The 26,241-nt window shown below is 41.3% G+C and overlaps 1 protein-coding gene across 1 annotated transcript in view; it reads right to left on the reverse strand.

Moving 5' to 3' along the window:
• Nucleotides 1–8,644, reverse strand: part of PSMB2 (proteasome 20S subunit beta 2) — a 37,017-nt gene extending 28,373 nt beyond the window's left edge. The window contains exons 1-3 of the mRNA XM_070404717.1: nt 8,437–8,644; nt 3,287–3,409; nt 901–971 (exon numbers count right to left, since the gene is read on the reverse strand). Of these exons, the coding sequence (XP_070260818.1) occupies nt 901–971; nt 3,287–3,409; nt 8,437–8,527 (285 nt within the window). The 5' untranslated portion in view covers nt 8,528–8,644. The remainder of the gene's footprint in view (nt 1–900; nt 972–3,286; nt 3,410–8,436) is intronic.
• Between the last annotated feature and the right edge of the window lie 17,597 nt (nt 8,645–26,241).

Genomic DNA, 26,241 nt, shown 5'->3' on the forward strand with positions numbered 1-26,241 from the left:
TTGATTCTTTACAGAGAGGAAGGGAGAGAGATAGAGAGCTAGAAACATCGATGAGAGAGAAATATCAATCAGCTGCCTCCTGCACATCTCCTACTGGGGATGTGCCCGCAACCTAGGTACATGCCCTTGACCGGAATCGAACCCGGGACCCTTCAGTCCGCAGGCCGACGCTCTATCCACTGAGCCAAACCGGTTTCGGCAATGTTGCATCTTTTAACATGCTATCGATGGAACAAAGATAACTATGAGATAGCGACAAGGCCACAATAAGCGAGGAGAAACAATTCTGTGTGCTTTGGCAAGAACAGTCACAGAAAGACACAGACAACCTCAAGATAAAATTTCCATTATTATTTTCAAGATTTCAACTCCACTAACATGTGGGGATCTTCAACCACAGGAATTAAGCAACATGGTTTGCTATAAAAATACTTTGAAAATTTTAAGCCCAGTTCATGTGGCTCAATGAATTGGACATTGTCCCATACATCAAGAGGTTGCTGGTTCAATTCCTGGCCAGGGCACAAGCCCAGGGTGTGCCTGGATTTTGGGCTCGACCCCCAGTAGAGCGCATGTAGGAGGCAGCCAAATGATGTTTCTCTCTTTCTAAAGCCAATAAAACCATATTTTAAAAAAAGAGAAGAATTTTAAAAAGCTATCACAGGACTTCATGTCAGTGTGCACCATCCAAATTCTCTGGGCTATCTTTGCTCTCTAGGCTTTAATTAGCAACCACATAGAAAGAGAAAACAAATCTAAAAAGACTAAATAATGAATGAGTAGCAATGGGAAGGGCTCAGGAAAGCCAAAAAATGCCAAAAGTACTACTCATATATAATGGAATATAAAAGAAGCACAGATTTTTCTGTCTTATCCCAGGCTGTCTGCTATATTGCTTACCCGACTCCGAAGACAGTCAGCCAGGTTTCGGCGTGTGAAATTAGCTGCTGCTGTGGGAGATAATTCATAACCTGGTACAAGAGATAAAGTCATACTTAAAGTAAAGCAGAAGGAATAACAGTACCCCAAATCATTCCACTACTCCTTTTCTTATAGTCTACCACCCTTTGTACACTCGAGAATATATAAAGTACACAGAATAAGGAGTACAATCTTACTTCTTGTCCCTTTCCCCATCTAACAGTTGTGAAATAGCTGATTAGTGCTGACAGTGATTCTTGGATACAAAACAGAACCAAGGTGACATTTAACTATTCTATGTGAGATCAAATTAACAGCCTTGCTTAAGCTATTTATTTATCAACAGATTGTGGTTTCCTCTGTAGAAGGGAAAAAAATACAAATACATAGGTGTTGAAAAAAAACAGGAAAAAGGTCTTGAGATGCCAAATTTTTTGTTGTTGTTAAAAAATATCCTCACTGGAGGATATTTTTCCATTGATTTTTAGAGAGACTAGAAGAAAAGGGGTGAGACAGAGAGAGAGAAACATCGATGTGAGAGAGACACATTGATTGGTTGTCTCCCACATGCTCTATAACCAGGGCAGGGGATCAAGCCTACAACTGAAGTGCCCTTGACTGGAATCAAACCCAGGACCCTTCAGTCTGGGGGTCAACGCTCTACCCACTGAACCAAACCAGCTAGGCAGCTCAGTGGATAAAGCATCTACCCTCGGACTGAAGGGTCCTGGATTCGATTCCAGCATGTGATTAGATTATTCCCCACAACATTTTAAACAACAATGTCATATCAGGAAGATTTAGATTAAAATTTTAACAAATATTTACTGACCACTTATGTTTCAGGGTCTATGCTAGGAGCTTTCACATATATTAATAAATTTCATCTTCACAAATCTATTAGTTCATATTAAATCATAATGGAAGCAACTCTGGACAAGCAGGAATACTTTCCAATTCTCCACCAAATCTCCTAAACACAATTAAGGATTTGATAGTTATCTTAAAGGCAGAAAAGTCTGATGCCTGACCACAGCATATAGATTTTTCTCTTTCCCTTATTTTAGCTCAGTTCTTAAACTTTAATATGCATAAGAATTACTATGTAAGGTGACATACCCAAAACTATGCTTGATAGGAAATTTAAGGGTTTAAAGAGTTTAAATTTTAACCACATGTGATTTTTGTATTATTCAGACTTCAGATCCTAAAACTTATGTAACAAACAACTCTCTCAACTCTTGTTTACTGTTCCTCCCTTTCCCAGGATAGACAGTTTAATACTGTTGTAACTACTGTAGTTCAGAAACATTATTGGCATCCTTCACCTGCCATGTAGGCATAAAGTAGAACCACTAAAAAATAATTCTTAAAAGATTCTACTTGCTTAAACCTAAGTACACATGCTTTAGGTTCCTGACTAGTGGGGACTGAGCCTTATTCATCTTTGAATTCTCTGTGGTACTAGGCAGAATGCTTAACATAGATGAGGCCCTCAAAAAAATTTATGAATTGAATACATGATGCTAAATTTGCTGCCTAAAAAACTACACGAATGGGTATCTAGTCATACAATTATAGTCAAATTAAGTCCTTTCACAGATCCACATTATACCAGTGCTGTGTACAAAGTGTTATTCAACTGTGAAGTAAGTAACTGGAAGTAAGGTTCTTTCTGCTAAAGTGTCACTATAAATGCTCCTGGATCAAAGGACTAGTGGCTAATACTATTTGATAGGGGGGCTTTCCCAGTGGATAAAAGTTTACTAGCCCCAAAGAGAACTCACGAAACATCTCACAAAAAACGTAATTATCTTCCTAGACAAACATGCTGAAGAGGCAAGGCAGGACTCTTTTATGACATAGTAAAACTCCTACAATTACATAGAGCAGGGGTCCTCAAACTACAGCCTGCGGGCCACATGCGGCCTGCCGAAAACACTTCTTTTTTTACTTCAAAATAAGATATGTGCAGTGTGCATAGGAATTTGTTCATAGTTTTTTTTTAAACTATAGTCCGGCCCTCCAACGGTCTGAGGGACAGTGAACTGGCCCCCTGTTTAAAAAGTTTGAGGACCCCTGACATAGAGCTTTAAATTTACAAAGCATTTTCATACATACTATTCATTAATATTACAATTCTATTTTAGAGATAAGGAAAATAATTATAATGCTTCCCTTTTCTGAATTTTTATAGAAAAATCTTTACAATCTGAAGAAGAGTCTAAGTAAGGTTTCAAAAATAGGAAGACTCAAATGAACCTATGACCACATTCGTCTGCTCATGTGTAGAACTGCCAGTAGAGAAAATTCAGTTCAAAGTTAAAAACAAACCAACCAAAGCTACTTTCTAAGTGTTACCCACCATTTCGCATCTTATAAAGTTGCACATTTTTCTGAATATATTCTGCAAACTGTACAGTGTCTCCAGCCTCTCCAACACATAGGAGTAAGATTTTTTCACTCATCTTAAACATCTTGTCATGATCTGCTCAAAGAAAACCACAGTATTAGAAATTACCTCATCAGAAATTTGCTATTATAGAGCAATATATAAACATTTATCAATTACTATATTGAATAATTTGACTAATCACTGGTTTCAGAAGACTTTAATGGGCAACCGTATTAATCACTTTCCCTCTCCATGTTACAACTACCAGCATATTTTATTAATTGTCAATTTCAGTTGGTGACTATATATAAAAGCTGTCAATTAAAAATATAGTTAAAAACATTTAAAGGCATTTGAAATGCAAAGAACAGAATCAATCAAAGAAACTGAAGGAATCAAGCCAAGGGCCAGTATTTTTAGGCTCATGATTACAAAGCCTTAAAATGTCTCTACAAATAGTTATTAGTTATTATATTTACACACATACAAAAGCATATATGAAAAGAACTGGTAATACAATTAAAATTAGGGAGCCACTTAAAGAAAAAAATAAATCACCTTAAAAAGTAAACCACCTCCATTTCCAATGCAAAGAGACAATTAAAATGATTGACAAAGAAAAATTCTAACAAATATTGCAACACTAAGCTATTTTAAAACACCTCAAAAATCCCAATACTCTAATCTTATCTAGGTGAACCAGACTCATTCTGATTAGATAGATAAATATTCAGATAGCAATTAGTGCCTAAGGAAGAAAACTCCATATTGAGTCCGTAGCTTCAGAAAAAGCTTAAATCTGCCTATCTTAACGCTCACTTTCACTTTTCATTTTTCAAATAGTGCTGAATAATCTTCCCTGGGAGACATGTTTCCTGTTTGAAAGCTTCTAAAATGTCAAAATCCCTTAATAGGATTTAAAGAACAAAATGCTACAGTCACATACAGTATTTTACTGCAAGTGTTTGAGTTGTGGGTACCAGTAATATGGCTTAAACCTTGCAAACACACACACACACACTCACACCCAGTGCTTGTAGACAATATCAAATTGCTTTGAAACTCCTAAACAAACACATTTTTCTTTTGTTACAGGCTATAGGAGATTTAAAGTTTGCAAACTTAAAAAAATAAAATTTTACCTTTAGCTGTATTATCTATGCAAAGAAAAAGGACCAGGAAAGTATTAGATGCCACTGGCATCTAAGTTCTTGCTAGTAGCAAAAGTATGGTCAATTTTTATTTCCTTATTTGCTTATCAGTATTTCCTAAACTGTCTATATTTAATATGTGTCATTTTTGTAAGAAAACATCTATAATAATAAAAGTGTAATATGCAAATCGACCAAATGACCGAACAGCCGAACAGCAGAACGATCATCCTGACGATCTTCCAGACGACCACGCTATGACAGGCACTGGCGCCAGGCCAGCCAAGGTGGGTGTGATTGGTTGGGGGGTCCCGCCACTGCCCTGCAGAGGGAGGCCCAGGCCACCCTCTGCAGGGCAATCGATGGAGGGGCTCTGTGATCGATCACCCCAAAGAGGGAGAGGCCTAGACCACCAGCCAGTGACGCTCTGGTGGGTGTGCAGGGCTGGCCAGCGATCGCCCCGCAGAGGGAGGCCCAGGCCAGCTAAGCAATTGCACCCCACGCCTGTTGCCCACAGAGGGAGGCGAATGGTGGTGTGTGTGTGTGTGGGGGGGGGGGGGGGGGGGGGGGGCAGTGCCACACAGACAGCAAGCAGTGGCAGTGGCAGGGGTGGGGCCAGCTGGTGCAGCCAGGGGAAGGAAAGCCCCATAGGCCCTGATCACCGGCCAGGCCTAGGGACCCTACCTGAGGGGTTCCGGATTGGCCAGTTTGGCTCAGTGGTTAGAGTGTCAGCCCAAGGACCGAAGGGTCTCAGTTTCAATTCCCAGTCAAGGGCCTGTGCCTTGGTTGCAGGTTCCCTGGCCCCAGCAGGGATGAATGCAGGAGGCAACCAATTGATGTGAGACATCAATGTTTCTCTCTCTTTCCCCTCTCCTCCCTCCCTTCCACTCTCTCTAGAAATCAATGGAAAAAATATCCCTGGGTAAGGATTAAAAAGGAAAGAACTCCTTCATGAAATGAAAGATAGGAAAAAGTCCACATGCCAATTCCAAAACACTGATTTTAGAGGGAAAGGAAGAAAGAGAGAGAGAATGATCAATGTGAGAGAAACATCGATCAGATGGAACCTATACCCTGGCTATGTGCCCAGACTATGAGACCCTTCTGTGTATGTGACAATGCTCCAACCAACTGAGCCACACTGGCCAGGGCTATCACAAAAAAATGTTATATCAGAAAAGACCATATGAAAAATTAGACACTGATTTGACTGCAATTATTTTTAAATATTTTTAAAAAACTAACTCAAATTCACTTTTCTTCCACACTGCAGTGATCTTTCTTTTCTCTGAATACCCCTAGGACTTATTCCCAAAATCATCAATTTAAAAACTAACCTAATGGGTAGTGGGCATACAGTGCAATATACAGATCTTGTAACATAGAAACCCACACCTGAAACCTATATGTTCATGTTGACCAATGTCATCCCAATAAGTTTAATAAATTTTTTTAAAAGGGAAAAAAACCCCTAACCTAATATTTACTAGTGATATCTTTTATCATACAAAATCATCTTGTATATATTTCCTTGTTTTCTTCTTTTTTAATATGTTTTCATTGATTTCAGAGAGAGAGGGAGAAGGGGCAGGGGGAAGAGAGAGATAGAAACATCAATGATGACAGAGAATCATTGATCGGCTGCCTCCTGCACATCCCCTACTGGGGATCGAGCCTACCACCTGGGCATGTGCCCAGATTGGGAACCTCTAGGTGCATGGGACAATGCTTAAACTGAGCTACTACGGCCAGGGCTATTTCCTTGTTTTCTTAATGTCTTAGACCACTCTATGGATTATATCTAATATGTTGCATCTCTTATAACACCTAGAAGTACTGTGTATATACTAGTAAATTGGGTTAAAGCACATTCTACATTTCAATGTGATTTAATATACATTGTAATAAAACAGAAACCTGTAGCCCTGGCTGGTTTGGCTCAGTGGATAGAGCATCAGCCTGTGGACTGAAGATTCCCAGGTATGATTCCAGTCAAGGGCATATGCCCAGGTTGTGGGCTCGATCCCCAGTAAGGGGCACGCAGGAGGCAGCCAATCAATGATTCTCTCTCATCATTGATGTTTCTCTCTCTCTCTCTCCTTCTCTGAAACCAATAAAAATATATTAAAAAACAAAACTAGAAACCTGTAAAGGTACTTAGTTATTGCTCTATTTAGACACTACTTCATGCTAACATCACTTGCATGCCAAAGGTCTTAGTAGTCAAAATAATGGATAGACTTACTCTCAAAACAAATTTACTCCCTTGGGAACAATGGTTTACAAATAGAACTTCTATAAACTAGTTATGCAATTTTATATCGTAATTTGACTTGAGGAACAATCCACAACATAGATGTTTAACAAACCACTTTCAGATCTCTCTCTTCTTCAGAAAGACCAAAAATCAAGCAGAGTCCCTCATGGTTCTTTCCATCACCCCAAGTGATGACAATCAAATGCCTGTCACTTACAAAAGCAGTGATGGACACTTTCTACCCTTTTTCACATACTTCAGGAAACCGCAGATTTAGTAATTTTTCATTCTTTAAACCCAAAATGAACTATTATCTGCCCTCAAAGCTTTCCCTAATCTCTAGAACCAGAAAGATCCCTTCTTACTCTGGATTACCTAAAAATAATCTCTTCTATGTCTGCTCTACCTCAGAAGTTTGATTGCACTCTTCTTATGCCGCACACATTTCTAGCTTGTGCTACGATTATTTATACACATATCTTAGTCTCTTGTTCAACTGTAACTTCTTTTAAGATAAGGGCCACATCTTATTCTTCTTTGTATCCCTTAAGTACCTAGTAATGCAAAGGGCCCAAAATCTATTTCTCAAGTGAACAATAAATCACCTGAGCTAAAGTATAATACTTTTTCAAAAGTAACCTTTGTGTCTCTGGTCAATCATGAAAACGCATTCTTAGATTTCACAGATCATCAACCAAAAAAATCTTTAAACAATTACTGAGTACTGACTATGGGGAGACAGTATGTACCATATAGTAGTTATGTGCAAAACATGGAGTCAAACTGGGTAGGTTCAAACCTGGGTTCTGCCGCTTGTGGTCTTTGTCAAGTTTCCGAACCTCAACAGCTTAAAACTAAAATCTGTAAAGTGACGATCTAATAGTGCTTATCTTAAAAGGCTACATGAAATTAATGGAAATCACTTAAAACAGCACCTGATACATAAGTGCTTAGTGCTATTACCACTAAGTATTTGTTATTGTGCTACGGATTTGCACAAAACTTTTTCACTCAATCAATCCCCCCAACAAGCTTGTGATTTAACAGTTTTTTATGAGTTTGTTTCTGCCAAACTGACCACAGTTGCCAGGAAGCAGGATCTCAAATGCTCCCTGATTTAACAGATGAGGAAATCGGGGGACTGCGAAGTAACACGCATTCACAAAGTAAAAATAAGTGACAAGGCTCCAGTCTCCGAGCTCCACCAACTACTTAAATATAAGAAAAACGGGACAGCTAGTGTCCTGGAAAACTGGAAAAGGAGGATCTGAGCTGAGGCACAGGAGGATACAGGCAGCGGAAGAGAAATGCCAAGTTTCTAGTCCCACAGTCTCACGCTGCCCATGATCCCACCTCATGCTGCCAGCAAACCAACCGCATTAGTAGCGACATCAGTAATTTCTGGGTCTAGGGAGCCTGGTGCATGGCAGGTGCTTAAAGATTTAAAAACGGAATTCCCTTAGGCAACTCTCGCCTGGAGCGCCTTTAGCGAAGGCCAGAGCAGAGCACTGACCACGGAGGCCTGGGAGGAGCGAATGTTCAGGCCCTAAGCTTGTCGGCCAGTCTCCTAATTCTAAAAAGTAAGCAAGTGCTGATCAGGTCAGGCGGGGCTCCAACTCCCGGACCTCCCTGGTGTTCACCCAACACCCCGCCAACTTCGCCCGGATGCCCCTACACCCAGGCCCGGCCGGGCCTCCCCTGCCTCCGCTCACCGTCCTTCATCTGGACAATACTGCTAGCGGCCACCCGGTCGGAGGCGACAAGGACGTAGTCGGGGCCCTGTATGCCGATGAGGTACTCCATGGTGGCGGGAGGCCGGGGGCTGAAGGCTCAACAGGACGCGGGACTCGCCGGCTTCTCGGCCGCACCGGTGAGACAGCACCACCGATCGCAGTTTCACTTTACGCAGGCCGCGCGACTGCCCCGGCTACCGGCGCTCTCGGATGACGTACAACTATCGCGAGAGTTTGGAAGTGGGCGTGGCGTCAGGCTAGTCAACTCTGTGCTCGCGTCCTGACCTTTGCCTTGGAGGGCTTTGCCGTGCCGGCAGGGCAGGCATTTGCGTTACGTATGGCCAGTTTCTTTAATTATAAAATTGAGCTTACAATTCGCTTGAAGATGAAGTCGCACACTATATGTAAAGTGCCGAGCACATGTGAATGCCAAAAAGGCGTGTGTTCCTAGATGGTTGTTGCTTGGTAAAATATCTCCCCAAACCCCTTCCCTACAAATCAGATTGGAGAAAAATAAACGTGACAGTAGCCCTATTTACGTGTTCCACTAAAGTAAAATATGGTCGAGTTAAAGATATAAGAATAAAGACTAAAATCATAAAAACAATGGAGGAAGAAAGAATAATTTGATAATCTTTGGAAGTGACATGTGTTTATTATTAGCATGACAGGGAACCCAGGAACAGGAAAAGATTGGCAATATGGCTACATAAAGTCTCTCTGATAAAAGTCCCCATATGTTAAAATATAAATATGAACTCAGAATGTGTTTCAATATATGAAATAATTAATATTTATAACTTAGAAGGCATTCTTACAAATCAATGGGGGAAAGATAGCACAATTTTTAAGTGGCAATTCACAAAAGAAGCAACACAAATAACCAAGAAACATGAAAAGATCTGCAACCTCATTGGTAATTAGTCATATGAAACATAAAAAACACTGAGAAATTGTGAATTGATGGTAAGAATATAAATTGTCATGTCCTCTTTTTTAAAAAAAGCTTTATTTTTATTGTGTCATGATCTTTTTATAGAGGTCAAGTGGATATTTTTATTTTTTATATTTTTAAAAACATATTTTATTGATTTTTTACAGAGAGGAAGAGAGAGGGATAGAGAGTTAGAAACATCGATGAGAGAGAAACATCGATCAGCTGCTTCCTGCACACCTCCCACTGGGAATGTGCCCGCAACCAAGGTACATGCCTTTAACCGGAATCGAACCCGGGACCTTTCAGTCTGCAGGCCGACGCTCCATTCACTGAGCCAAACTGGCTAGGGCCAAGTGGATATTTTTAAAAAGGTAAATGTACATAACTTTTATAAGTGTCCTACACAAATATATGCACAAATACCCAAATATTTGTATGCAGAGATAGTCATTGCAGCAGAGCAACAGCAAAGAGGGGTGAGGACCAACTGAAATGTCCATAAGGGAAGAAATTGTTATATACATTTTGTACGCTCATGCAATGGAATATTATGGAGCCATTAAAAAGAATAAAATCAATCTAAATTCAATGTGGCCCAGATATATTAAGTGAAAATTAAAATACATTCCTATGTGTAGCATGATGCCATTTTTTAAAAAGCCTGCAGACCAAAGGGTCCCAAGTTCAAGGGCATGTACCTTGGTTGCAGGTTCCTCCCCCGCCTGGGCCCTGGTCAGCGCATACAGGAGGCAGCCAATCAATGTGCTTCGCTCACATTGATATTTCTCTCTGTCTTTCCCTCTTCTTCCACTCTCTCTAAAAATCATTGGAAAAATATCCTCAGGTAAGGATTAACAAAACAAAACAAAAAAACCCCATACATATATGTGAATATGAATGGAAAAGATATATTTACAGATGCTCCAACCTCAAATTATATGCAGTTGTTACCTCTGGTAAGAGTGATTAGAAGGGAGGGCTTTCAATTTTTATTTTATATACATCTGTATTGTTTGTCTGTTTTACAATGTTCATGTATTACTCATTTTTTTAAAAATAAGAAAATGCACAGCCATTCCTTTATATCTTGCAGCCATCCTGGAAAAAGCTGAAATATTCCATGATTAGTTTCTGACATGCACAATTCAGTCTTCATCCTGGCCATACTAGCTTCCTGAGAAATGGAAACACAATTTCAATTATATCTCAAGTGCAACTATGCAGTTCATTTGCTTCTGTAGAAATTTGTAGCCCTTACTCTATTCTGAATGTTTCTTCCAGCTCTCTGCCCATGAAGGAACATGGACCCCTGAGGAGTTTGGGGCAGCCCATCTATCATAGGATGGATGCCAGGGGCAAGGAGGTCATTAAGTCAACCATCCCACTATGAACACAGATGCATCCATCATCTTAGAAATCCTTTTCTTAAACACCACTGGGAAAGAAGTCTCTCAAGTTTTTTTTTTCTCTCTCTCTCCCCTCCCTCCATCCCTCTTCCTCTGTCATTCTGTGTTTGTGTCTTTTTTAACTGCAAAATGTACATAGTTATACTACACACACACACACAAATATTACAAAAGTGAAGAATTAAATATCTCTCCTTCCACCAAAGGTAACTACCCACCAGGTGTCTGTATCCTTCCAGACCTTTTCCCCTTCCTACATATCAGTGTTCATTCAGTCATCCACTAAGGCTGCAGAATTCTGAATTGGAAGATCTACAATCTTTTAAGAAAGGATTCCTGAACGGGAATCAAACTGTGATCTCCTGGTTCATAGGTCAATGCTAAACCACTGAGCCACACCAGCCTGGCTTGAGGATCTTTTAAGCTGGTTCTTCTCCAGGACTCTTTTCAAATTCTCTCAACCAAGTTACACCAGATATTCTCTTAACTTCTTGTTAATACAGAAGAAAATGGGTTTTCAACACTCAATTTGTGCTGTCTCATTAGGAGTCAGGGAGAATTCCCCTTCCACTTAAAATCTTAGAATAACTGACCCTTAGAATTAGAAAAAGTGTCTGTAGAGTTTCCAGAAATAGCATGCACAGTCAATTTTTTTTCTATAAAGGGCCTGATAATAAATACTTTTGGCTTTTCGGTCCATACTGTGTCTGTCACAGCTACTCAATGATGCTATTGTGTGCAAAAGCAACTATAGTCAATACATAAACAAGTGACCATTTCTATATTTTAATAAAACAAAAGCAAGTATGGGGGAAGGGAAGAAATGGGTTTGGCCCATGAGCTATAATTTGCTGACACCTAATGTAGTAGAAGGTCTGCAAATTAACCCCTAACTCTGGTTCCAGTTCTACTTATTCCAACCTTGGTGTACAAACCATTAAGCCTCAATTTCTTTATTTATAAAAGGGACATTCAGAAGAGATTTGCTTTGTATTTCTCTTGGCTGGTTTTGTGAGCAAAAGGACCATATCTTAATGCTTCATGACCTTGGAGAGTTTGAAAGCACCTTGAAGACTTAGCCCTAGCCAGTTTCGTTCAGTGGATAGAGCATTGGCCTACGGACTGAAGGGTCCCGGGTTCAAATCCAGTCAAGGGCACATGCCCAGGTTGTGGGCTTGATCCCCAGTAGGGTGAGGCAGGAGGCAGCTGATCAATGATTCTTTCATCATTGATATTTCAATCTCCCTTTCCCTCTTCTTTCCTCTCTCTGAAATCAATAAAAAAAATTTTTTTAAAAAAAGAAGAATGACTTGTAGTGTATTTAGAGAACATGGCCATGATATGGGAGGCTACTGGCTTTGTCAAGCTTGACATGGAAGCATCAGCACAGCTCACACTCACAAGACCCTGTGAGCTTAAACAACAGGGTTGGGACACTATTAGACTAGAGATCAGAGGCTCATCCCTAAATATTCAGGGATATTAATGTATTGAATACAGTTGATGCCTTGCTCATATCCGTGTTACCTACCTGTGGTAGTTGCTACCCCTCAGCTGCTATAAATGTTGGTCAGTAAGTCACAATTGCTTATTTCACCAAAGAATAAACCACATGGGAGGCATCTCCTCAACCACATGGGAGGCATCCTTGCCTGGGAGGCTATGTACCTACACCCACCCCCAGCCAATGACTGGTTGACACAGGATGAAAAGTCAATTCCCTTAACTTAAAATGGGATAGTTTGTCCTCTAGAGTTTCCCTATGGGTCAATCTAAAGCAATCTCCAGCCAAGACCACATTCTTTCTTAGCTTTCCTCCCCGCCCCAACATCAATGATGAGAGAGAATCATTGCTTCTGAGAGAACCCCCTTGCTTCTATTAGTCCCTTTCTCCTAAGAACACTCCCCAAGCAAATGACTTGAATAAACATTCTCATTTTGGTTCTGCCTCTAGGAAATTCAACCTCAAATAATTGGTACCGAAAATGATCCTAGAAATGTATGGAATGAAGTAAAAGCAGTTCTAAGAGGGAAGTTCATTGCTATATAGGCCTACCTCAAGAAACAAGAAAAATCCCAAATAAACAATCTCACTCTAAACCTAAAGGAACTAAAAAAAGAAGAACAAACAAAACCCAAAGTAAACAGAGGAGGGAAATAACAAAGATCCGAGTGAAAATAAACAAAATAGAAGTTAAAATACAATAGAAAATATCAATAAAACTAAGAGCTGGTTCTTTGAAAAGATAAACAAAGTTGACAAACCTTTAGCCAAACTCATCAAGAAAAAGAGAGCTCACATAAATAAAAGTATAAATGAAAAAGAAGTTACAAGTGACACCACAGAAATACAAAGAATCATTAAAGAATACTATGAACAATTATATGCCAGCAAATTTAAGAAGAAATGGATAAATTTCTAGATGCATATTGCAGTCCAAAGCTGAATCAGGAAGAAATAGATTATCTAAACAGACTGATTACTAGCAATGAAATTGAAACAATAATAATAATAATAAACCTCCCAACCATACAGGATCAGACAATTTCACAGTTGAATTCTACCAAACATTTAAAGAAGAATCAATACCTATTTGTCTTAAATTAATTCAAAATTTTGAAGAGTAAGGGACACTTCCAAACTCATCCTATGAAGCCAGCATTACCTTAATACCCAAATCAGACAAAGACATTACAAAAAATAAAATTATAGGGCAATGTCATTGATAATAAACATAGATGCAAAAATTCTCAACAAAATATTAGCAAACTGGATTTAACAATGCATTAAAAGAATTATACACATGACCAAGTGGGATTTATTCCAGGCATGCAAGGATGGGTCAACATCCATAAATCAACCAATGTGATACATCACATTAAAAAAATAAAGGGTAAAAATCATAGGATCATATCAATAGATGGAGGAAAAATTTGACAAAATTCAACATCCTTTTATGATAAAAACTCTCAACAAAGTGGGTATATAAAGAATATTCCTCAATATAATAAAGGTTATATATGACAACCACACACCTAATATACTCAATGGTAAAGAGCTGAAAGCATTTCCTCTAAGATCAGGAGCAAGTCAAGAATGCCCACTATATGGATAGAGCGTCAGCCAGCGGACTGAAAGGTCCCAGGTTCGATTCCGGCCAAGGGCATGTACCTGGGTTGCGGGCACATCCCCAGTGGGAGGTGTGCAGGAGGCAGCTGATCGATGTTTCTGACTCTCTATCTCTCTCCCTTCCTCTCTGTAAAAAATCAATAAAATATATTAAAAAAAAAAAAAAGAATGCCCACTATCACGATTTCTATTCAACATAGTATTGGAAGCCCTAGCCACAGGAATCAGACAAAATAATAATAATAATAATAATAATAACAATAATAATAATAAAGCTTGTATTTCAAAACAAAACAAGCCTGAGTTGGAACCCTGGCTCTACCACGTATCACTTGAGAGACCATAGCCAAGATGCTCAACTTTTTTGATACTCAGTTTCATTACCCCAGGGACCAGGATGGTCGCATCTGCTGATGGCCAAACACACAACTCTGCCTGTAGGTCCCACAGGAGCTGACTCAGCACCAGTAGAACTGAAGTGGTTCATGATCAGAGATCTGTTGCTGCTTTGTACAGTCTGAAACTGACTGCACCAAGCGCATTGCTATTGCTGACGGGCATACAATTGCTATTTACCATCTAGAATTGTTTCAACCTCTTGCCCAAAAGGCAGGGGAATGGACCTAATAACTTCTGGAGAATTTTAGTGGCCTAAAAAAACATGTGAGCGTTTAAGTTTGTGATTCCAGGGTCCTTTAGGAAAAGTCATAGAGAACGTAGGAGGATTCTACACTAACATCGCAAGTATCATTTGTGCCACCTGACTTCTGGTTCCCTAGGAGATTATACAGAAGGAGGAAGTCTGGTGTGCCTCCTCCCAGGGTTTGGAACTATAAAGAAATTCACCACCATGGTAAGACCTGCCTTCTCTGTCCCACTCCCATTCTCACTCCAAATTCAACTTCCATCTGAAGCCCACCCCTAATTACCTCTTTACCCTTCAGGCTTTGATCCAAGGAAAGCTGATAAGTCCTCTTGATTGGGACTCTTTAATCTGATTACTGCTCCATAGCATTCCTCTGCCACATTCCCACTCTCTGATATACCTAGAGACAGGAGTACAATGCAAATAGGTCCTGGCCCAACCACTGATGTTCGGACTGCTGAGACTCCAGGCTGAAAGCCCATCCTCCCTGCTGCTCATCTTCTAAGAGCATTTGCTTCCCTGATGCTTCTCCTGCCATGAGGAAGTGTGGTGGGCCAGCTTGCTGCTGGCACCTGCCACACTGTCGCATAACACCAACACTAATGGTAGAAATAATCACAGTGACAACAACGGCTTGGTCTACATGCAGAAGGTACTTGTCATCTCCCGAGGAGCCTCCTGGCCTGGGGCTCGACTGTGACGATGTACCTGGCCCCTGGCCCACACTGTCTCAGTCACACAGCAGACTCATCTGAATGGTGAACATTATCATTACTGTCATCACCATTCTTGATAAGGATTCATTTATTTCTGCAAAACACATTTACTGAAGACAAAGTACATGCCAGATTCTGTGCAAGATTGTAAAGGAGTTAGAAAGTTTAACACCTTCAAGGAGTATTCCACAGGAAGAGAAAGAGAGAAAGAGAGAAAGAGAGAGAGAGAGAGAGAGAGAGAGAGAGAGAGAGAAAGTTTCCAAAATAGGATCCTACAGACTGTTGTAGATGGATAGATTCCCAATGCCTATAAAATGATAACCTATAGTGAGTGCTCAATAAATGTTTTGATGAATGAATGAACAAAAAGCTATGGGATCTGACAGTGGGGGAAAGAGTAACTGTGGGAAAGGAGTCAAGGAAGGCTTCCATAGGAGGTGACATTTGAGCTGAATTCCGAGAGCTGAAAAGGCAGCAGAGTGTACTGGCTAAGAGCATGCAGTCTGGATCCAGAGTGCCTGGGTTAAAATACAAACTCCGTGTGATTTGGGGCATGTTACTTAATTTCTCGGTGCCTCAGTTCCCCATCTATAAAATAAGCTATTAATAGTACTTCTCTTATGAGGTTGCTGTAAAGATTACGTGAGTTAATATCTGTAAAATGTTTAGAACATAGCACTAGCACTACATACATAGTAACACATAGTACTACCTAAATGTTTGATAAATGAAAACAATTGGCGAAGAGCTCACCAGGCTGGCAGGATGGAAAGTCAAGGGTGTGAAGAAGAGCATTCTTCAATGTAATGCATGGTATTGAGATTTCCAACACAATGGCATCCTCAAGGAATGGTGGGAAGGCAGTGGGAAGCAGGGGTTTGCCAGGGGCTCTTGGATAGCAGCATAAGGAGTGTGACGAGCCATTACTTTTTGAAATAATTTCAGATGTACAGAAAAGTTGCAAAGTAGTGCTAAGACTTTTAAGATATCCTTCACTCAATTTCCCCTAATGGTAACACCTTCCAGGGAGCCATTGCTTTTAAGGCAAGAGCATGGCATAATCAGACATGTGTTTTAGCAAAGTTGTTGCAGCCATTGTGAGGTGGGAGAATTAGGGAGATGGGGGGGTGGTGGTTAACATCATCCAGTGGGGAATGGTGCAGTCAGGTCAGGGGCTGATAAGGAAGGCATGGATGTGAGAACACCCTTGTACCAGAGTAGCTGGCTATGAATGCTCTGGAAAAGAAAGAACCGAGAGAGAGTCAGGAGATGCAGGTCCTGGGCTGGCTGGCCCTCTGTTTGAGGCATTTGACAAGCAGCTGTCCATGTGAGTGACCTGGCAGGAATCTCCCTACAGAGCTCAGCAGGCTGGCAGGTCTGGGGTGTTCAGATGGCTGTGCAGAACCTGAGATGGGACAGGCAGTGGCCAGGGCTACTTTCCAGTACCCTGGGTCCTCATTCTGTGCCCTGCTCTAGCTCCAGAGATGTCTGATGAGGCTTTTTATTCTTAGCGACTGTTTAGATCTGCTTAGCTTCCTGGCCTTCATTTGGGGAAATGGGCTCACATGAGACCTGGACAACTGATGCAGATTCATCCCTGACTTAGGATTTTATTCATGGCACCAGGCAGACTGGTTTCAAATTCCAGCTCTACCACTTAATAACTGTGTGACCTTAGGCAGGTTACTTAACTTCTCTGTGCCTCAATTTTCTAATTTGTAAAAGAGAGATAATAATAGTTTGCCTCAGAAGGATGATGTAGTAATTAAATGAGTTAATTGATTGATAAAGAGCGTGTATAACAGTTCCTAAGACATATTAGGTCTTATTTATAAATTTAAATTGTTTGGTTAATGTGTTTAAATCAAATGTGTTTCAATTCTTTAATACTACTATTATGTTCACCTTATCCTATATAATAAAATAGAAACATGTAAATTAACCATCCCTCCACTACACTCACCAGCCAATCAGAGTGAGTATGCAAATTAACCTCATAGCCTCTGTGGAGACTGACAGTAGGTAGGAGGCAGCTCCCAGCACGGCCTGCTTGGCCATCGCTGTGATGACCGGGGAACAGGCAAGTGTGGCCTGCAGGCAGCACCCAGCACGGTCTGCTTGGCAGCCACTGCAGTGTGCAGCAGGCAGACCCTGCAGAGAGCAGAGAACCACAAGGAGTGGGCCTAAGCTGTCAGTAGGACATCCCCTGAGAGCTCCCAGATTGAAGAGGGTGCAGGTCAGGCTGAGGGACACACACACCGCCCCCCCCCCCCATGCACGAATTTCATGCACCAGGCCCCTAGTATATATACAAAAAGTGAGTTCAACAGAATACAAGCTCCTATAAGCAGAGACTTTGTTTATATTGCTTCTTTGTAACCCTGTATGGAGTATGATACCTGGGACATAGTGTTACTTGTTATTTATTGAATATTTTTAATGAATGAATGGTGCTGTACTCAAGGATATGTGCAGTGTGCAGATACTAATTTGGAAACACTTTGAAAGACCTATTCCATGGCCAAACAGTTTCTAACTTAGTTTTTAGTAATTATTCCACTTAACGTGTCAATCTTAACATTAGGCATTTTGTTTTTTTTTTAAAAGTTAAAGTAGCAGTTGTGCACTAGAGATCTGTTCTAGGAAGAGGGCTATTTGGCAGCAAGGAACAGTAATGCACCCAAGCCAAATTAATAAAGAGTTATTTATACTGAAATGACACAGGAGAAACTCACTGAACCTCACTTGACAAGTACAGTCAATAGGTTCTGGGACTAGAAAATCAGTTGCAGCAACTTCCCCCATTGTTGTTTCTTAGGGACCCACTATTTCTTGCCTCTACATTCTTCTACATTCTTCTACATGACTGGTCCATTTTTCTCTCATCAAACTGGCTTCCTCTGTTCCCACATATTATGGCTTCCCCAGTGCACATGAAGTTAGAAAACACCTGATTGGCCCTAGCTGGTTTGGCTCAGTGGATAGAGCATCGGCCTGTGGACTGAAGGGTCTCAGGTTCCGTTGCAGTCAAGGGCACATGCCTGGGTTGTGGGCTCGATCCCCAGTGTGGGGGTGTGTGGGAGGCAGCCAGGAGGCAGCCGATCAATGATTCACTCTCATTTTTGATGTTTTTCTCTCTCTCACCCTTCCTCTCTGAAACCAATAAAAAAGGAAAGGAGAGGGAAGGGAAGGGAAGGGAAGGGAAAGGATGGGAAGGGAAGGGAAGGGAAGGGAAGGGGAGGAAAGGAAAGGAAATACCTGATTGGCCCAGCTTAAGACAAACATTCCCTACATCTGTCTAATAATCTATGATCAAGGGCCATGACTGAAGGATACAGAGGACTCCTCCTTTTAAAATATATATTGATTGATTTCAGAGAGGAAGGGAGAGGAAGAGAGAGATAGAAACATCAATGATGACAGAGAATCATTGATTGGCTGCTTCCTACATGCCTCCCAGCAAGGATTGAGCCTGCAACCCAGGCATGTGCCCTGATCAGGAATCAAACCGTGACCTCCATGTTTATAGGTTGATTCTCAACCACTGAGCCACACCGGCCAGGCGAGAACTCCTCCTTTTAAAAGAGGACAATCATAGGTAGAATATGAAGGGTATCTCTAAACAAATTAAACAAAACTGATGAGTAAAAGTATTTACCAATATGGGTGATATTTCATTTTTGAGAATAGGAAATAAGCCTAGAAATTTACTCAGAGCCCTAGACACACCCTTTTCCCAGGCACTCCACCTGGCTTGGCTGAGTCCAGTTCTGTCTGTCCAGTTTCTGCTGCTTCTAAGCTCAGTTTCCAGAACCCAGAAGCCCTCACCAAAAAGTGTGATCATGTCAGGAGAACAAGGACTCAAGAGTTGTTTTGGCTACTTAACATAACTAGAGAGAGGAGAAAACCTCTCCTGGGTCTATGTCAACAGAACTTCCCTCCCAGCATTGTCAGACCTCAAGGACAGGACTTAAGGTGAAAGGGAAGGACCAGATTTGGGGAAAGAACCTATTCTTCTAGAAGCAGCAGCCTGCTCTTTACATTAGTTACATTTTGCAGCATTTCCCAATTTTACATTCACTGGATATAATTGGGATTCTCACAGAGACCCTGTACAGCTAAGAATTTTTATCCCCATTACATACATGAGAAAATTGAAGTTAGAAGGATGAAGTGACTTCTCCAAGTTCACAAAGTTAGCTGCTGATCTGAGACTGGAACCCAGGCCTATTGGACTACCAACCCAGAGTTCTACCGTACTGCCCTGTCTGACAATGGTTTGGGGCGCAAGATTGTATCTGGGAAGAATCTAGAGAAGGACAAAGCTTGCAGGTGGCTGGAGGTGCAGAGTTAACCAGCTTCTCAGCCCCTCAAAGATGAGGCCGGTTGGGGACTGTAGAGAATGAGGAATCGATCTGCCATTCAATGTGAAAATGGATTGTAGCCCCAGCCTGCGTGCGCCAACGGAGCTGATTAGCACTTGCGTGAGTGTCCAGCCATCGATTGGCAGGTGCGAATCATTCTGGGAGCAGCGGGGAGCCAGTCCTCTCCCACCTCCATCCACAGAGGTTTTCTCCCCCTCCTTGCCAGCTTAAGTCTTCAAACCTCCCCCGACTTCCAGGCCGAATGGGTGCTCAAAACTCCTCCAGCTGCCCCTGGGTCAAAGAGGAGGGCAGCCCTAACCAGTTTGGCTCAGTGGATAGAGCGTCGGCCTGCGAACTGAAGGGTCCCAGGTTTGATTGCAGTCAAGGGCATGTACCTTGGTAGCGGGCACATCCCCAGTAGGGAGTGTGCAGGAGGCAGCTGATTGATGTTTCTCTCTCACAATGTTTCTAACTCTCTATCCCTCTCCCTTCCTCTCTGTAAAAAAAAAATTAGAAATAAATCAATAAAATATTTTTTTTAAAAAAAGAGGAGGGCATAGTGAGTATCCTTATTTGGCCCTGCTAGGTGCAGCTGGTAGAAGGAAAGATGGCTTTTCCGAAAAGCACTGCCTGCTTGTAGGGTCCAGGGTGACTGAGTGGGTGCAGGTTTAGCTTGGAGTTTATAGCATGCAATGAAAAACGTAAGAATTCTGCCCCATACTGACTATGTGACATTGGGCAAATCATTTGTCCTCTGGGCTCCAGTTTCGCTAGGCGAATGTGTGATGGTTAATTTTATGTGTCAACTTGACTTGGCTACGGGATACCCAGATATCTGGTAAAACAGCTGAGTGTGTCTGTGAGGGTGTTTCTGGAAGAGATTGGCACATGAATCTCAGTAAACTGTGTAAGGAAGACCCACCTTCACCAGTGTGGGTGGGCGTCATTCAATCTGTTGATGGCTCCAAATAGAACAAAAAGAAAAAAGAAAGGATGAGTCTCCTCTCTCTCTCTCTCTCTCTCTCTCTCTCTCTCTCTCTCTCTCCTTGAGCTTCGACATCCATTTTCTCCTACCTTAGGACATCATAGCTTCTTGTTCTCAGGTCTTTGAACTCAGGCTGAATTGTACCACCAGTTTCCTGGTTCTCTAGTTTGCAGATGGCGTGTTGTGGTACTTCTCAGCCTCCATAACCATGTGAGCCAATTACTATAATAAGTCTCCTCTTATGTATGCCTATATATATCCTATTGGTTCTGTTCTCTGGAGAACCCTGATTAATACACATGGGATTAAAAATAGCTTTCTCCCTGGATTGTTTGTATTAAATAAGGAAGTGTGTGTAAAAGTATTTTTGCAGTCCCTGGCACACAGTAAGAACTGAAAATGTTAATTGAAAATTGACTCTCCACTCTCCTCACGAGGCGCCCAACTCTGGGGCCCTCTCTTCTAGATCGATCTCGTTTCTATATCTCTTTTCATCGTTTGAGTGTCATGTACAAGTGATAGCAAGAGCCTCGTGTGTTTCCTCTGATCCGGAGAAGTTCTGCCTCCAAGGAAGCTCAGCCCATAGTATTGGGTTGCCTTTGGGAGAGTGAACTGTCAATTTCCAACAAGGGAACCAGACGGGCTCAAATTCATCAGATCCCCAAGGTCTATCTAGACTTAGAGTTGTTGTTTCTTAATTGATTTCATCGAGGAAGGAAGAGGGAGAGAGAGAGATAGAAACATCAACGATGAGAGAATCATTGATTGGCTGCCTCCTGCATGCCCCCCACTGGGGTTCAAGCCCGCAACCCAGGCATGTGCCCTTGACCGGAATCAAACCTGGGACCCTTCAGTCCACAGGTCCACGCTCTATCCACTGAGCCAAACTGGCTAGGGCTAGACTTAGAGTTTTTATCCTAAGCTTGTCACATGGTTTCTAAGGATGCCCTAGACATTCTTATGCCTGTGAGGCTGTAACCTCTTCCAATACCCCAGTTATACCTCGTCTACATGGCAGGCTTTCTCAGTTAGTTCTCTCCTGAGCTGGGCACTGAAGAACCATTCAAGTTCTCTGATTTTATAGCCAGAAGGGAGATTCTACTTGAGTCCCAAAGCTCTGGTGCCTAGGGTTGTAATGACAAAAAGAATTGTGTTCAGGACCATGGACAGAATTCACCGGGTGCCAGATGCTTAGGGTTGAGGCTGCGTTCAGCGGCTCTGACTCCATGCAGAAGCAGAGAATGGGGCCACAGAGTCAGCACCACGGACAGACACCACAGGCTGTGTTATCCTTGAAATTCAGTCTTTAAGACTCTGGATTAGTTAAGATTCTTCTGACTACAAGAAATGAAAACCTATTTCAAACTAGCCTAAGCTAGTCTTTAAATGAACCAGATGAGTGAGATTGGACCTTTGGTGTCACTGAACACCAAGACTTGGTGAAATGAGCAATGGGAAATTATAGGTGCATCCCACTTTACCTTAACAAATGTAAGGCTATTCAAGTCATCTATTTCTTCTTGAGTAGTTCAAGGGAGTTTTACTTTTTTATCAAAATTATCAAGTTTATTGGTGTAAAGTTCTTCATGGTATTCCCTTAATATTCTTTTAATTTTTCTAGGATCTGTAGTCATAATCCCTCTCTGGTTCCTGATATTGATATTGGTAATGTGTATCTTCTCTCTCCATTTTTTCCTGATTAGTCTGACTAGAGGTTTATATATTTCATTGATTTTTCAGTATTCCTGCCACTGCCTCCATTGTGCCCATTTAGAAAATGATCATTTCATTGTGGCCGCCTCTGAGAGTATGCCCCAGCCTCCCACTCCAGTACACTCTGTATTCTGCTGCCAAATAAAGCTTCCTAAAAGGCCTGTTTTATATGGAGACTTTCAATGGCTCTACATATAATTTCCAGGCCCATTCACCTGACATTCAAACCCTCCCCCACCATCTGACAAGCATGCACATTTCCGAATCATTGCCCACTCTTCCCCTGCACGAATCTTCTTTTCCAGCCAAGCAAGTCCATTTCTAATTCCTATTAAATCTAGGTGATTTCTCAGCTCTGTGCTGCTACAATCCTTCAGCTGTCAGCTACTGAGAGAAGAACACCAGACTTGCAGTCGAAGGCCAAGATTGGAAATGCTTATCATCCCATTTATGGGTTATAGGGCCTCACTTTCTTTATCTGAAAAATGGGGTAATAATGCTTACCTTTCAGAGTCATTCTTAATTCATTCAGCATGTACTTGAAGGAATATGCCCTGTGGCTTTCCTGTATCCTTGTGTGCATGTGTGTACATGTGTGCACATGCATGTGTGTACATGTGTGCACATGCATGGCAGAAGCCATGCTGCTGCCAAAGCATAAATGAACGTACCCTGAAGATATACACAAAGAATAATAATAGATAACATTTACTAAGTGCTCACTAAACTTATTTATTGAGTGACTACTATACAAGGCTTCATGGATATAACAGTGAGCAGATAGCAAAACTCTTCACCCTCTTGGAGTTTACATTTAATCTCTACATTCTACTTTGATATTTATTCTTCTGGAAATCTGAATCATAGGTAGAATCCTTTTTTTAATTTAAAAAGTTTAAATTTTGGTAAAATACATATAACATAAAATATACCATATTGCCGAAACCGGTTTGGCTCAGTGGATAGAGCATCGGCCTGCGGACTGAAAGGTCCCAGGTTCGATTCCGGTCAAGGGCATGTACCTGGGTTGTGGGCACATCCCCAGTAGGAGATGTGCGGGAGGCAGCTGATCGATGTTTCTCTCTCATCGATGTTTCTAACTCTCTATCTCTCTCCCTTCCTCTCTGTAAAAAATCAATAAAATATATTTTAAAAAAATATATACCATATTAACCAGTGTTTAAATTATTTATTTTTTAAAATTGTAGTAAAATAAACACAACATGAAATATAATCATTAATCTTAGTCACTTTTAACTGTGCATTCAGTGGCTTAAGTACATTCACATTGGTATGTAACTATCAGTACCATCCATCTCTAGAACTCTTTTCATCTTGCAAAACTAAAACTCTTCGAACTTTCAATGACATCTCCCCATTCTCCCTCCCTCCAGCCCCTGGCAACCACCATTCTTCTTTCTGTCTCTCTAAATTTGATTACCTCATATAAGTGGAATTATATGGTGTTTGTTTATTTTGTAACTGGTTCATTTTACTTAGGATAAGGCCCTCAAGGTTCATCCATTTTGTCGCATTGTCTGAATTTTCTTCTTTTTAAAGACTGAATAATATTCCATTGCATATTTACCTTTAATAAGCAAATTAATACATGTACATGGTTTAAAAAAGTCAACTACTGCTATAAGTCTTATCACAAAAAACAGTAGTCCATCCCCCATCCCCAAGTCTCAGTCCTCAAGGCAACCACTTAAAATCATTTTAGCTGAATGATTTTACTGGTATTTACCTCTGAATAATATACTTTAACTAGAGGCCTGCTGCATGAATTCATGCAAGGGTGGGGTCCGGCTGGCCTGCCCCGATCAAAGCTGATCAGGGGTGGGGCCGGCCAGGGGGGAAGGGCAGTGGGTGGTTGGCTGGCCTGTCCCACCCCCTGGTAGAACTCCCAGTCGAGGGGACAATTTGCATATTAGCCTTTTATTATATAGGATACTTGCTTGTAATCTATTATAAAAGAAGATAATTTAATATTCTGTGGCACTCCATCCCCACATATCTCCCCCTTACATTCTTCCATTGTAATTATATCACAATTTTTTAACTAAATCAATATTCAGAGTTTTCCTTTATTGATTTTACACACATGGATTGCTGCTGAAACTAATATTGCATTGCCTTTCTTGTACAGATATTTTTGCCTTTGCTTGTTTTTTTTCTTTCTCCTGTTTTCTTAGTATTCCATACTCTTATCATGAATTCTCCCCAAACTCTTTAACAGTGCAAAAATCTTCTGAATAGTAATTTCCACCTGGTGAAACATATTAGGCTCCCATTTCCCTGCTCGGTGTGTGCTGACCCTCTGGGCCTTCTGCACAGCAGCTGTTCAGGGGATTCCTTGTGTAATTTTTCTGGGTGGATCTTCTTTTCCTGGCCCCACATCTTTATCTTCCTTGATTTCATGCTTCATTTTGATGGCACACATCCTTCAGTAACTTCCTGAGAAAGAATATATATGCCGAAGCCGGTTTGGCTCAGTGGATAGAGCGTCAGCCTGCGGACTGAGAGGTCCCGGGTTCGATTCCGGTCGGGGGCATGTGCCTGGGTTGCGGGCGCGTCCCCAGTGGGGGATGTGCAGGGGGCGGCTGGTCGATGTTTCTCTCTCGTCGATGTTTCTGGCTCTCTGTCCCTCTCCCTTCCTCTCTGTGAGAAATCAATAAAATATATTAAAAAAAAAAAAAAAAAAAAAAAGAATATATGAGCAGTAAAAATTTTTAAATCTTGAATTTCAGAAAATTTTGTATTCTACCCAGCTAATGTATAGCTTGGGATGTATAGCATAGGAATCTTTAGAAGGTTAAAGGTATTTGCTTCAGTATGGCTCTTGAGAGTCCTTTGCTATTCCTGATTCTGTGCTATCCTTTGCATGTATCCTGCCCTTGCTACATGGAAAAAGAGTTTTATGTGTATCCTTGACCCTCTAAAACTTAATTTAATGGGATTTGGTGTGGGCCTATTTTCATTTATTACACCCATCACATCTTTTGTAGGCCTTTTCACTCTGGGAACGTAATTTTATTCTATTATTTCTGTGAATCTCTTCTCTCTAGTTTATCAGCTATCTCTTTCAATATCTAAAAATCTTTTTTCTGCTCCGTTTCTCCGGTGAAGGATCCACAGGTCTCCTCTCTGTCTGTCTGTCTGCCAGGTGGGCCTGCAATCTAGAAACCATGTCTCATGGGCCCTAGAATCTCACTGTTCAAACTTGCCCCTAATGCCACTCCTTTCTGATTTCCACTGTGTGCAGTATTCCTGGCTGGAGCCTTTTCCTGGTTCACTTTTTCAATGGAACAAAACCTTCAGTCCTTGCCAGGCTAATGAAGATGGAGTCAGCTGTCTGTGTGTGACAGAGAAGGGACCTGCTTCTTATGCAGACTTTCCACCTTGCTCTGTCCCCATGCTTTGCTCCCACCTTCTGCGGTCACTGTTGCTTCCAATATCTGTTCTTTTCCTGGTCCTGAGTCTCCAATTGGCTGACTCCCCTTTGGCACCCTTTGCTGTAGCACTCGGTAGGCAGCGATCCCAGCTTTGCCAACTCCTCCATTCACTTGACATCTAAAAATATGTTGACATCTGTGGTCCACCATTGCCTCTTTTATATTCCTTTACTTTTATTTTAGCGATGTTAGTTGAGGAAGCCGATACAAATTCATGCATCCCATCTGCCGTTTTAAAGCAGAAATCCGAAGACTGCACTCTTAATTACTATACTGTATTGACTCTCAAATGAGACAGTACCTCTGGGGTCCTACAGCCCAATGAGGATGAAATGAGATTACACATGTGAACATACTTTGTGAACTCTAAAGAGCTGTGTGAACGAGAGGGTCTGAGTTAAATTCCCCACCAGAGTGCCCTCCTTCCTCCTC

The sequence above is a fragment of the Myotis yumanensis genome, unplaced genomic scaffold, assembly GCF_028538775.1.
Source record: "Myotis yumanensis isolate MYYU_CA2020_CCGP unplaced genomic scaffold, mMyoYum1.0.hap1 SCAF_2, whole genome shotgun sequence".
Taxonomy (NCBI): domain Eukaryota; kingdom Metazoa; phylum Chordata; class Mammalia; order Chiroptera; family Vespertilionidae; genus Myotis; species Myotis yumanensis.